The sequence below is a fragment of the Etheostoma cragini genome, chromosome 13 (genome assembly GCF_013103735.1).
Source record: "Etheostoma cragini isolate CJK2018 chromosome 13, CSU_Ecrag_1.0, whole genome shotgun sequence".
Taxonomy (NCBI): Eukaryota; Metazoa; Chordata; class Actinopteri; order Perciformes; family Percidae; genus Etheostoma; species Etheostoma cragini.
In genome coordinates this window covers 14,645,543-14,658,351 of record NC_048419.1, presented here as the reverse complement: position 1 = coordinate 14,658,351, position 12,809 = coordinate 14,645,543, and the positions used below count along the sequence as shown (strand labels likewise).

The window sequence follows — 12,809 nt, the reverse complement described above, 5'->3', positions numbered from 1 at the left end:
CACCTAAGAGAACCATCTTATTCTGTTTCATCTCAAAAATATCACTAAGGTTCTTTAAGTGTAGGGCTCCCTGTTCTGAAAAAAACATTCTCCATGGCAGACACAGTTTTGGTTCTCCAAAACCTCTGGCAACCATTACATACACATTTGTCAGCTAGAAAAAGACACAAAGGAAGAAACAAATCATTTTTTGTCTGCGGTCTCCAAAGTGAGGCAGACAAAGAGCACAGTATGGATCATTCATGTCCTTGTGTAGCTGGGGGAAGGTTTTTTTTAGTGTGATTTTAGTCTCATGACTTAGGGAGGGGCTGTGGCGTGCTCCTCTTCCTCTTACTTCTTGGTTGGCTGGCGGTATGTTGCCGTGGTGCTCCCGCCTGAGGAGCTGCCGCTCCCATAGCCATTTGCTGCTGCTGCATTTGGTGCTGCAAGAATTGCAACTGTACCAGTGCAGAAGAAAGATGAAAAACATCAGAGGGGATTTCAGTATGTTACCGCAAGCAACACAATGCATGTTTCCATCAGTGGATCTAAGGTATGCGTAAGCATGGTTAAAAAACATTCACCAGCACTAGTGTTGACCAGACTCCCTCAAATGATATCTAAGATTACCATCAGATGATTTGTGACAGATAATATCTAAGTGGCGTGGGTTAGTGAAGCTGAACTGAAGCCTGGTTCGACATACGAGAGAAGTGTGCGGAGAAACACAGAAGAGTGGTTAATGGGTTGCAGAGGGGAGGGAGAAGAAGGAAGAGATACAGTTTTGGGGTGTGTTGGGGAGTGAGGCAGGATACAGTCAAGCAGCACCCGTGGCGTTCTGGCGACACAAATTATTGCCTATGGTCCTGGCAAAAACAGACATGCAGCGTAGCACCTGTGCTTTCTGCTTGGAGTAAGTCAGCAACTTCAACTGGGCAAAAAAAAAAAAAAAAAACTAATCTTTAAACACCTTAGGGTTCATGCTTACAGCGTAAAAGTTTATCATCTCTAATCTGTGATGATGCAGCCAGCAACATTTCAACAGTGTACACCCAGTAACAATACTTCAGGTCCTTTCGCTAAAAGCTTTGTAAGAACATGCCTCCCAATTTGACACACTGTTAGTTGCTGCCATTGGAAGTGCCCCAAGCACTGGTGTGTAGATTGCTGGAAGTATTGAGCCTGCGGTGATCTTTGTAAAACAACATAATAACCAAACATACAACACAAGATGGGAAGAATGGTTTGGGTCTACAACAGAGACATCTTGATGAGATTCAGACCTGGGTTCATTCTGTTTCCCCTACAACTTCTCATGAGAGGTAACAACAACCAAAAAAAGCATAAGAATATATATTCTCAGTTATTGTTTGAATTTTTCTTTTTCTCACTGTATATAAATAGACAAGTTAAGAAAAGAGTAAATATTAAGAATACAATATGTTTACGTCCATCTTACATGGTTGGTTTATACCATACAAACCATGTTTTCAAATGTTCACTCCAGGAATTCAGCTTCCTATGGGTCATACATGTAATTTTATTTTGTGACACACAGTACACAACTGTTTGTAAATTGTTACTTATTAACTACACAATCACAGAATGATGTGTTTTGATTAGTCAGCGTGTGCCCTTTACTTGTTTTTTTATTTTGTTTAAATCAGTTAAGATTTTACCCAGGTCTGATAAAAATAATAAACTTGTGTAATGAAGGGTAAGAAATTCTTGTCTTTTTAGAATTTAATGGAGAGAAAAGTGAACTGGCCGAATTCCCTGAGAGTTTACAGTGTTTACACCTGCTTGCTGCATAAAGGCATGCAGAGTTGTCTGATAAATCTAGTGTCCATGTTCTTACAAGCATGTACGTGTGTATATAGATGTTAAAGTTGCTGTATTACTTGGATCTGTGGCTGGTGCTGCTGCTGAAGCCTTGGAGAAGGCAGTGGGGGCCCAGACCCGTCCAGCCCACAGCCCAACTGGGACAGCACTAAGGGTGGAGGAGGGAGAGAGGGAACCCCAGAGGGAAGGATGTGGTGGCAAGAGGGAGAGAAGCAGAAGAGGGAATGGAGTAAAGTTTGAAAGAGAGAAAATGCACATACAGACAAACGAGGGACGAGTTTAAGGGAGAGGAGGGTGTTTTGCGGTTTCAGTGATGCATCACCACACACAAGGAAGGAAATACAATTAAAGAAAGAGAGAACAAAAAGAGGGAGCATTGCAAAGAGGCCAACAGCAAAGGCACATTACCGTGTGCAAGGACATTTTAAAGTGGATTATGGGCAAATAGCATGAATGGGGTGAGCCAGAAAGGTGTGAGTGAGCAGGACAAGTTGAGAAGGAGAACAGGAAGACAGTACAGGAGGGAAAGAAATAAGGGTGGGGAAAAAAAAAAAAAAAGAAAAAAAAAGAGAATGTAGCAGAGAAGAAGGGGAAATTGAGTCTCTCCTGTCAGGTGTTACATGCTCCACTGAGAGGAACAATAGATAACCCCAGTAAAATGATCATGTTTAGTTACATGAGTCCTAATTTAAAGGAATAACATTAATGTATACATTAGTATTTTTTCTTATTAGTACCAGTCAGTTGCATGGTGTCTATTTGTTTTTAAAAAGGTTAATGGACTGAACAAAAATAAATGTTTTAGAGGGATTTGTGTGTTTTAATGTGTATTTGTGTGTCTGTTTGTGTGTATGGGGGTCATACCTGCTCCTTGAGGAGACATGAAGCCTCCAACTCCCAGGTTGATCACGGCTGTTTGCTGGTTTCCTAAACTTTGTTCTGGCCCCTGGTCACCCTGCGAGAACATTCAAACAAGGGAGCACATTTAGGTTATCACACACAATTTAAACCAAGACCTGTTCACTGCCTAGACTACAAAGACTTTAAAGTAACATGTACAGTGCCTCACCACATTATTGAACACTTGGATTAAAACTGTAGTTTTATAGCACTTCTTAAAAGAAAGTTACGGAAACTACAAAAAAAGCAAAATTGAGGCACTTTATAAATAACATTATCAAATCTAAGTTTTAAAAGATGACACTGATTTTTTTAGTTTATCATGAGGGGCAAAATCTACCAGTTATTAGGTGGTTATGAGGTGTTTTGACAGTGGTTCCAGATTCTTCAACAGACTTGTCTTGAATATATCAGTACCACCTCAGCACTGATGGATTCTGGGTTCCCATTATTCCTTGGAGATCTATCTGTTATGAGCTCATTCCACAGAATTTCCATTGTGACCAAAGCCCGAGCATAGCTGGGTCATCCGAGCAACTTCAAATTCTTGTTCTTAAGTCATATTTGTCAATACACTTTGGTAATTTGCCTGTTGGACCATACATCACTGCTCCATTGATTTATGAGGAGTAGCATGCTTTTGGACTTTTGTCCACAGCAGCCTTGTGAAGTCTGTAATGACTGGTCCTTGGCTTATTTCTCACCTCCCTAATCAAGTTAGTTTGACCAGTTTTGTTGACAAACAGGTAAACAGAGTCTTAGTAAGAACAGTGTGAAATCAATTTTTGTGCTTTTGCACACTCTTAACACTCTGTGTGACACTTCATAGCTAAGTTTCTACTTTGACATGTCATCCATTGTGTTGTACCCAGTTTAGATATGTGCAAAACTGGACACTTTAAATCTTTCTAACATAAACTATATTAAACTCAAATGTATCAATACCAGATTTTACACAATTTGCAACATTGCATTGTTGCAATTAATTTGGTTATTTTGATCGTGTGTGTGTGTGTGTGTGTGTGTGTGTGTGTGTGTGTGTGTGTGTGTGTGTGTGTGTGTATGCAATGCATGCACTTGTGACTGTGTGTCTCACCGTCTCCCCCTGCTGCTGAGGGCTGGAGGTGGCTGACTGACTCTGCTGTGGGGAGAACTGAGACAGCTGCTGCTGCTGTAGAGAGTTAAAGATGAGAGGACCAGTGGGGATCTGGAGATGTATAACACATATACAAACACAGACAACAGACAAAAAGTGGGGGAAACAGACAGGGATATGAGGATGGATGGTTGGAGGTGGAGAGAGTAGAGGTAGAGGGAAAGGAATGATGCACATATAAGCAAAAAATGGACAAGAACAGAGGGAAACGGGATAATTAACAAAGCATTCCAACAACACAGGGTAACTGGAACAATACCACTATCACAATTTTGAACTAGAACTACTTGATGAAGGGAGTTCACTACATGGCATACACACATCTCATCACTATACCAGGTAAGGTAACAGAGGTGCAGGTTCAGGATAGTTGCTATATCAAACAAACACCCAGAGGTGCTAACAGTGTTACACACAAACTGTTACAGAGTCATACCTGCAGTAGGTTCAGTGGTCTCAAGCCAGCGCTGCTGTTTAGGCCAAAATGACTCCCTAGAAAACACTCATTCATCAGACAAAACAGTACAGACAGGCAAATGTTCTTACTATTTATACACATCTCTGTACCTTTTCATTAGACCCACTTGGCTTCTTTAACTGGATTTTAACACACATTTGTTTTTCATTGTAAACTTACAGTCTTTCCATTTACTATGATATAATTTTTACTCCCTGCTTTCTTCTCTTTGTAATAATAGAATCTTTTGCAAGATTTTTCCTTAGAGAAGTACTGCTGGGTCAAAAAAGGTTTCTGTTGAAGCCCCGTAAAGCTTTCTGCTACATTGTTGTACAGAGATTAAAAAAAAAAAACATGAAGCCAGTTGTTTGATTCCCGGAGCAGCCAATGTATGTTCAACCCTTTCAAAACATCCTTAGCAATATACTAAATCCTTTCTTCTTGGTTAGTTGCAAATACGCTGATTGTACTGTAGGATACTGTTTGGTAAAATGTTACCCCTCTACAGTGAGATCATGGTCAGCATCCCAGGAGCCGGAATTCACTATTATGCTCAAGGACAGGTCAGTTGCTTGGATGCAAAATACCATGGGAAGTTGTAACCTTGCTACCTGTAGCATGTTTGTTTGGTCACATGGAGACAAACTGATTAAACTGTATTTATACTTAAGGGGACGTGGCATTAAAATCTCACCAGTCTGTGCTCCAGACTGCATGGTGGGCATCAGCCCTCCAGATGGCAGGATTCCACTCAGGTTAAGGCCTGGACCCAGCATGGGATTAGAGCCACTCATCAAGGTCTGAGGACTGCTACAAAAACAGTACAGGATCGTCATTAATAGTCACAGTGATTGGCAACAGAGAGGCATCAGAGACTTTTTAATTTCTTACCAGACAGAGCTGACCACGTTGATGAAATTGAGCCCTGCAGGGTTGGCCATGACCTGTGACGATGTGGTTCCCGTGGTGATGGACGTACCCATGGTAGGCAGGGGAATGGTCATGACGGGCAGCGGCTGGCTTAGAGCCAGTTGCTGCTGGGCAAAAGGGGTGAGCAGGGCTGGCTGCGACTGGCTGTGAGCCATGGCGGGGTCTGAAAGGGTAGGGGTCACCGAGAGAGGAGCAGAGAGGGAATCAGTGGGGTGGGGGGTCGAGCACGGCGTGTTGGTGGGTGTAGGGGTGGATGGCTTGGGAGTTCCCGATCCTAAAAGGGGAGAAAGTGGGTCAAAACAGATAGAGAGAGAGGTGTTATTTCAGCAGGTGACCTATACGTTTTGTAAGGAAGAGCATAACATGGCAATTTTAAACACTAATTCAATTCAGTGTTGATTAGATGATTCTTTTTTTTTTTAAACAGTGCAAATTTACAACAATGGCTAAATGATAGCTTCCTGTGTGACAGCTGAAGATTTAAATTCAAATCATGAGGCTCATTCATGTCATATATTCCCCTCTTTTTCTGGCAATTGCATAACAGCTGCTTTTAATCATCACTTAATACTATAGTGTGTACTGATGTAATATTACATGTGCTCGTCACGTGTTGGCTCGGTCTCGGTTTTATTTTTTTACTGTTTATTTTTTTACTTTTCTCATGCTCTTCTATGTATTCTTAATACCTAGAACCTTGTTACGTAAATTTTTCATGAATTCTCATAAACAAATTCAAGATCTGGAAAACTTGACAGGCTTGAGAAGAGCTGATGTAAGACATTCCAGTATTACTCATTTGCACAACGGTGACTGATGAAACCAAGAAGCCCAACAGTTAGTCAGACTCGTCTGTACTCACTCTGTGTGGAGCCCATCGGGGAGAGGGAGGCAGGCGACAGCAGGCCCACCTGGCTCAACTCCACAGAGTGCTTCCTGTTCAGGGACTGGCTTTTTGCTGGAGGGGGTGTAGGACACTTGAGTAGACCACTGGTGGTTTGTGAACTATATAGATTACCTAATGGAAAAAAAGGAGTCAAGATATTTACGGTCCCGTTTTCATAATCACCAACAGGGAGTATGGAATAGATCTGAATCCATCCTGGTTAGGAGGCACATCTACACTGAGCCTGTGACCTTGTGACTGTATAACTTCATATTCAACAACTTAATAGTCTTGTCTGAGTTGGTACTTGTGCTCCACTCGCAATTAATAAACAAAGATTAGACAACAATATATAGGGTTTGCCTTTGGGTTTGAACCCTTCCCTTTGCCAGGGGTGTCACAGGGTTGTTCCTTCCCCTATAGCACCTGACCTTAGGTTCACCCAGCAGTCTAATTGCTAACCATGAAAAGAAAATCCACCACTGACACTTCTCTGCTGTTAAGGTTAACCAATCTTTGATATGTGATGCAGTCCAGCCGTTAGTTCTATTGTTGCCATTTATGGTTTGGTTGAAACCTTTTTCCACCAACCTGTCTTGTCTACTTTGGTTTGAGATTTTATACAAGTTCCAGTATTCCCTTCAGCTTATCCAACGAGAAAGGGGGTTAAATTTAGTTTTTTCAATTTTGAAATATATGCTGGGGTGAAAAGAGTACACAGATAGCAACGGGATATGGAGAGTTTTACACAAATGTGACTATTTACCCCTTTTTCTATCTTTCTGCATCTGTTTTCTACCCTTAAGGATACCCCATTTGTATCTTTGTCAGAAGCAGCAGATGTACCTGAGGAGCTGCTGCCTGATCCTGAAAGCAGTTTGATGGGAGGGGGTCGGTGCTTCACCCCTTTTCCCAAAACAGACGTCTGGACCAGTGGGGAAACACCATCACCCTGTAGATGACATTTTAACCAGTTTGTTAGCCACAGTAAGACAAAAGTATCTCACCAATGGCGATTGCAAATACCAACAGCGTAGACGATCCTTGAATCGGAGTGTTCTTTAGACTCAATAAACTTAAAGAATACAATTGTTATTTTACTCAAATCAAATGATAATCCAATCTTTGTTTCTTCAACAACAACAACAAATATCAGATAAGGCCAGATGACACCTTCTTCTTTGCTGAATCAGTTGAGGTGTCAATTCCTTTCAAACTAAAAAAAAAGGAAGATTCAATTCCCCAAAGCTGGAGCAACCTCAAACCCTTTCTACATCCAATCAAGGCAGTATTTACCTCATCTTTGCTGGGGGAGGGAGGCCCCTGTCCCACAATGCCTGAGTTATGGGACATCTTGACTTGACACTTTACATCTTTCTCATACACCCCTTTGTACTGATTAAGAAACCTATAAAACAGACATAATACAAAGGGCATACCATGATCTTCATCAACATATCACACACAAAAAAACGGTGTATCTGACAGGATCAGCTTCTCAATAAAAGCAAACATGGTGACTCACCGGTCTGCATCTATCTTGGAGCCTATCAGGAAACTGTGAGTGAGACATAAGAGAGAAAAAGTGTGAATTCAAAGGGGCATTTCAAATTCAGTCATGTATATTTAATGTGTCTTACACACTGTCCTTACGTGGGATGTATGAGCTTTAGGTCTGTGCTGTCTTCCTCTGCTTTTGGTTCTTTAGCACAATAGATCTTCCCATACACCAGCGGGTCTCCCATCGACTGGAAGATAGATACCTTGGTCCTCTGGGGTTGGCCCCCGACCTCACACTCAAACGTGTAGTCATCTATAACTTCCTGTGTAAAGAAAGTGGACCCAGACAGCTAAATGAAATACCGGTTTACTTGGGGTTACATGAATATTAATGACAATGTTTTAATCATAAAGCAGAGGAGGGAGAGAAAAGAGAAGCAGGATAAGTTGTAAACACACAGAGAAAGGTGAACTACTTTTAAACATGTAGTCACAAATGTTACTGTTTGATTTAGCAACTGGCCTTGCACTGTGAACTTGGCTGTGCCTTGCACCACCTGTTTTAGAGCATAGAACCCAAAACATGATAGCCTTCATCTCACCAACTTACATAAGGGATGAAGTATGTTAAAAGTAGGTGAAAAAGATCCAGCTCAATTTAGGCATGGATATAATCTCTCTGACAACGTATATCTGCAGTCCGGAATGTGCCGCCCCCTAAACTTTTTAATGGTTCATCAAAAAGAAATCAGTTTATGGTTGTATGGTTGTTCACCCACTTATGAGCTATATTTTCTGAGTTCACAATTTTCTCATTGTTTACACCAAACACCAGCCTTTACAAACCTAAGAGTGAGAGGCTGTGTGGTAATTTAACACAATGCAAGGCATTTTCTCCCTATAAAACATAAAACAATTACATAAACTTACTCCCAGCTTATTACTAACCGCAAACAGCCAGCATTGATGTGTACCCTCAGCGAGTGTTAATGCTGCTGTCACACTTACTTCAGCAGGCCAGATCACAGTAGTGGGCTGAGAGTCCTCCAACTGCAGAGATTTCTCAACCACAGCGTACTTTTCCACCTAGAGCAACACACCAACAAATCCATCTGGTTCATTACGGGCTACATTATAAATGCCAGACTATGAGTTAAGTGGGTTTTGAGTGGAGTTGGCTCAAGTGTGTAAGGGACAGTGTTATAGAGGATTATCGAGCTACTTACATCAATTTCCTTCGGTACAGTTAGTTGGCAGTTGCTCTGCTTCCACATGTCAACACACTGGAAGTGATGACAGCCGAGAAGCCAATAGAGAAAAACAAAACGAGGTATGAGCAAAAACAAGCGAGAAAGCACTATGACAGCATGCACTGACCTATGATTAAGAAGGTTAACAGAATTTTCTCAACAGTAATAAACAAAAAACAGAAAAGGGGCAGAACTGAAACATCAGCTTGTTTTCAGCCATTTTATGGCTTAACATGGCTGAAAACAATTGTGGGAAGCAATTAAAGTTTAATTTCAATGTGATAGACAACTTCATCTTGGATATGTACACGGTACATCCTTGCATGTTTGTAAAATCGTGGGTGTGTCGACTACTTACGTTTCCAATCTTTGAGATCTTCAGGTCTATGACAGGAGCAGGTTTCCTCTCCTTTCGCTTCTGCAGGTAGTCGTAGAGTCGTAGCTGGGGTGGTACGGGCAGATTGGAAAGCTCCTGCTGCCTGTTCAGTGCTGCTTGAGAATGCCTCTTGTAACAACTACAATGCAAACACAGAAGAAGTGTCTGTCTTAAAATGATCAGGGCTTTTGTTTCTTTTACTGACTTTTTTCACAATCACAAAGCTTCAATTTTCATTTCTTCCGTTTTAAAAAGAAAAAGATGACCATTATCTTTCCTAGTGTGACGGAATTGGAATCCAGATGGCTCGAGCCCTGGATAGTGTGTGAGTGTATTCAGTACCGTTTCATGGAGCGCGTGTTCATTTTCTGTTTGTTGTAGAGCAGACGGTTGGCTGTGCAGGTGACAGAGATGGAGGGGTCCAGGCACAGAGGTTCAGCTGTGGCCAAAATCAACTGACTCTCCAGCTGCAATTTGTCATCCTAAAGCACAGAAAAACAGCAATTACAGAAAATACCTGTGCAATGTGCTGATGTTTAAATGACTCAAGACACACAAGGAACGATAGCCAGGCCTAGTATTATGGCAAAATACATTTTTATTAGCTAAAGCAAAGGGCATATCAGGCATGATTTATTCTTTTGTTTCACACTGAGAAAGTAAACATGACACTTTACCTGTGTCCACTTGTGGTGGTCACTGGTCATGGCATGGACATCACAGATCAGTGTCTGCAGGGCAAAATCACAAATATAAACAACTCAGTTTTTCTATGTTAAAAGTAAGTTATTACTTTTCTAGTCTATTGGTTTACCTGCATGGTTGGCCGTAGCAGGATGTGTCTGCTCTGATAGGTGGGCATCTTGGTATTGCCAGACTGCCTGTAGTCTCTCACCTCTACTATTACACAGCCACAGTGGAAGATGTTCACCTGAGACAAACAAATTGCACATGGCAGATGTCAGCCAACAGGTAAGGACCAAAATTACTGTGAAAAAAGCACTAAAAACCTATTCTTACATATAAAGCATAGATCTGGTCTCTCTAAAACTACTGTTGGAAGCTGATTGTGGAAAAAATTTCAAAATCTACAGAACGATTGTATTTTATATGTATTTATAGTTTTACATTTATACACATACACACCTGTGATTTCTCCAACAGATCCACCAGAATAGGAGGCAACTCCTCCGCATCTAGGTACTCCAAGAGTTCTCCCTCTTCATATGGCAGCCGGATGGTTTCAGAATCTAGAAAGCAACACAAACATGAATGTTACAGATGAGACGATTGTGGTGCACAGATCAAAGAAACACAACTTGATGGACTTCGATATTTGCTTAAATGTCTTGTCTTACCAGATCCATTTTTGCCCCTGAGCATTAAAGAATAGCCTTCATTCCCAGGGTACAAGTTGACCACCAGACATGATACGGACTCCTGAGACACCAGCTTCTCCAGTAGATTCACATTTCTCCTCAAATTCTTCGGAAAGACAAAAACACACACATAAAAGACAAATCCTCCATAACAGCAACACAAATCTCACCAGGTTAAAACCACGCCAAATCTATGTGTAAAAAAAGAATGATATCATTGCTTTTCACCCACATTAACCTTGAGTTGAAGCGGTTAAGTAATGGTTTCTTATGCTTTTCTGAAATCAAACGCAACAGACAAGGTCTGCCATTGTTGTTTTTTTTGTAGTAAATTATGTAGTAAATTATTAAATAGCAGAACTTATTGTTCATGAAACTTTAGTAGATTTGGATGTAATTTTATTATAGTATTTAAAATGTATTAAAATATGTTTGAGCAATGTCTAGATCAACTAAACACCAATTTTACCAATCAATCTGTTAAAAGGATGAATTAATCTGTTAATAATAGATAATTACCTAGTAACAACTAAGAATCGAGTTGCATAATACACACCTTTAACTCTGGCTCTTTCTCACATTCTTCTATGTAGAGCTCATAGAGCTTCTGATACAAACTCTTTCTCCCGCCGGATAAAATTCTTCTTTTGGCTGGTCGTTGTCGAGCACTTTCAACAATGTACTGAATAACACATAATACACTGTATCAATGAATGATGGGAACAATGGTGCCTGACTAACATAGATAGTACACATTGCATTACACACAAGAATGAAAACTTTTTTTTTATTTTTTACCTCGGCTCGGTCCAATGCATATTCCAAAACTTGTTGCTTTGGGAAATAAGAGTTAAATGAAACAGGTTAGTCAGAACAGAAACTCACAAACTGGTAAAGAATAGAACAAGCTGTGCTAGTGAAGGTTTTCGGTAGGATCAGGGTTAGATGCTTCTAGTATAAAACAGCACTGTGGATGTCCACTGAATATATAGGGACTAAATGACCTGGAAGAGATGAAACTCACCATTGTGGTCCACCGCCAGCTGCAAGGCGAATGACGGTAGACGATGCTGTCCTTTCTGCCCCACACTGTCACCTTCCCAAAGTGACCATTCACACCCTGCACAGCAACACAGAAGACGTGATGCAAACAGCACGACCAAGCACACATACTATATGATAATATATACACATTAACACTGATTCTGTCTGGCAGGATGATAGGACAGTACCAATACAAAATAGTCTGGCTGGTAAAGTAACAGTTCCCTCAATCAGATGCCAAAGACAAACAGCTAAGAACACTTGACGAGTGAAACAGTTTCATCTTAGTTGATTCATCCTTTTTGTACACTTTAAATGGTCCAGCAAAGTAAATATATGCACAATATGTCTCAGAGTCGATAACACGGGGTAACTCGGGTTAGTGAACTCTAGTAACTGTGAGCCCACCCAAGAGAGTGGCTGAATAGCAACAAGCTCGTTGATGCCTGGCGGTTGAGGCTAACATAGCTAACGTAAGCATGCTAGCCCGTTGCCAGTGGGCAAGCTGTAAGTTACTAGCTACGCTAATGATGTTGCGTCGCCTGAGACACAACCAGATAAAGCGACGTAAATCTCACCGAAAAGGATGGACTTATCTCCTAGATTGCATAGCGGTCGATTGTAGCTCCAATGCAAGAAAACGAAATGAAATTGAAATATCAGTGTCTTCATTGAAAAAAAGTCGGAGCAGCAGCCATTTTCTTCCAGTGTGACAACAACAGCTAAACTTCCGGTTTGGGCAGTGGTGGGCGGGGCCACACTAAGTGTCTACTTTACCACTGATTCTTGATATCCGACACATGGAGACTATGCAAGCTGTTTTATACATATCGACCAACTTTGTACTAACATTTTAGATATCCATAAATTCATTTTTCAAAATATCTACAACTTTGGGGCTAAGCTAGGCTACTAGGCCTAGTCAAAACTGAATATAGGCTAAAATATCTTTAAATCCTTAAAGAATAGGCTATAAGTGGCCGTTTCAACATTTAATAGCTGATCTGGATATTTATTGAAGATATATGCTGTTCATTTATTTCCAGTCAAAAAGAACATTTCAGACATTACCTTCTATAGGAAGAACGCCATTGTGGATATCTGAAATGT

General features: G+C 40.9%; 1 protein-coding gene across 3 annotated transcripts; it reads right to left on the bottom strand.

Moving 5' to 3' along the window:
• Positions 1–239: 239 nt before the first annotated feature.
• On the bottom strand, positions 240–12,494 carry supt20 (SPT20 homolog, SAGA complex component). 3 transcript variants are annotated; one of them, XM_034890122.1, is made up of 24 exons: positions 12,278–12,494; positions 11,680–11,775; positions 11,454–11,489; positions 11,212–11,337; positions 10,635–10,761; positions 10,423–10,526; positions 10,091–10,207; positions 9,954–10,007; positions 9,619–9,758; positions 9,259–9,415; positions 8,877–8,933; positions 8,659–8,736; positions 7,804–7,973; positions 7,676–7,708; positions 7,447–7,558; positions 6,997–7,102; positions 6,127–6,282; positions 5,226–5,538; positions 5,029–5,144; positions 4,314–4,369; positions 3,818–3,928; positions 2,686–2,776; positions 1,881–1,969; positions 240–437 (listed from the first exon to the last, which is right to left on the bottom strand). In XM_034890122.1, the coding sequence occupies exons 2-24, from the start codon at positions 11,680–11,682 to the stop codon at positions 291–293; spliced, it is 2,499 nt and encodes an 832-aa protein (XP_034746013.1). In that variant the 5' UTR covers positions 11,683–11,775; positions 12,278–12,494; the 3' UTR covers positions 240–290. The 3 variants fall into 3 exon arrangements, with proteins under 3 accessions (XP_034746013.1, XP_034746016.1, XP_034746015.1); XM_034890125.1 differs by lacking the exon at positions 1,881–1,969; XM_034890124.1 differs by lacking the exon at positions 12,278–12,494 and having other exon boundaries at positions 11,680–11,777.
• Between the last annotated feature and the right edge of the window lie 315 nt (positions 12,495–12,809).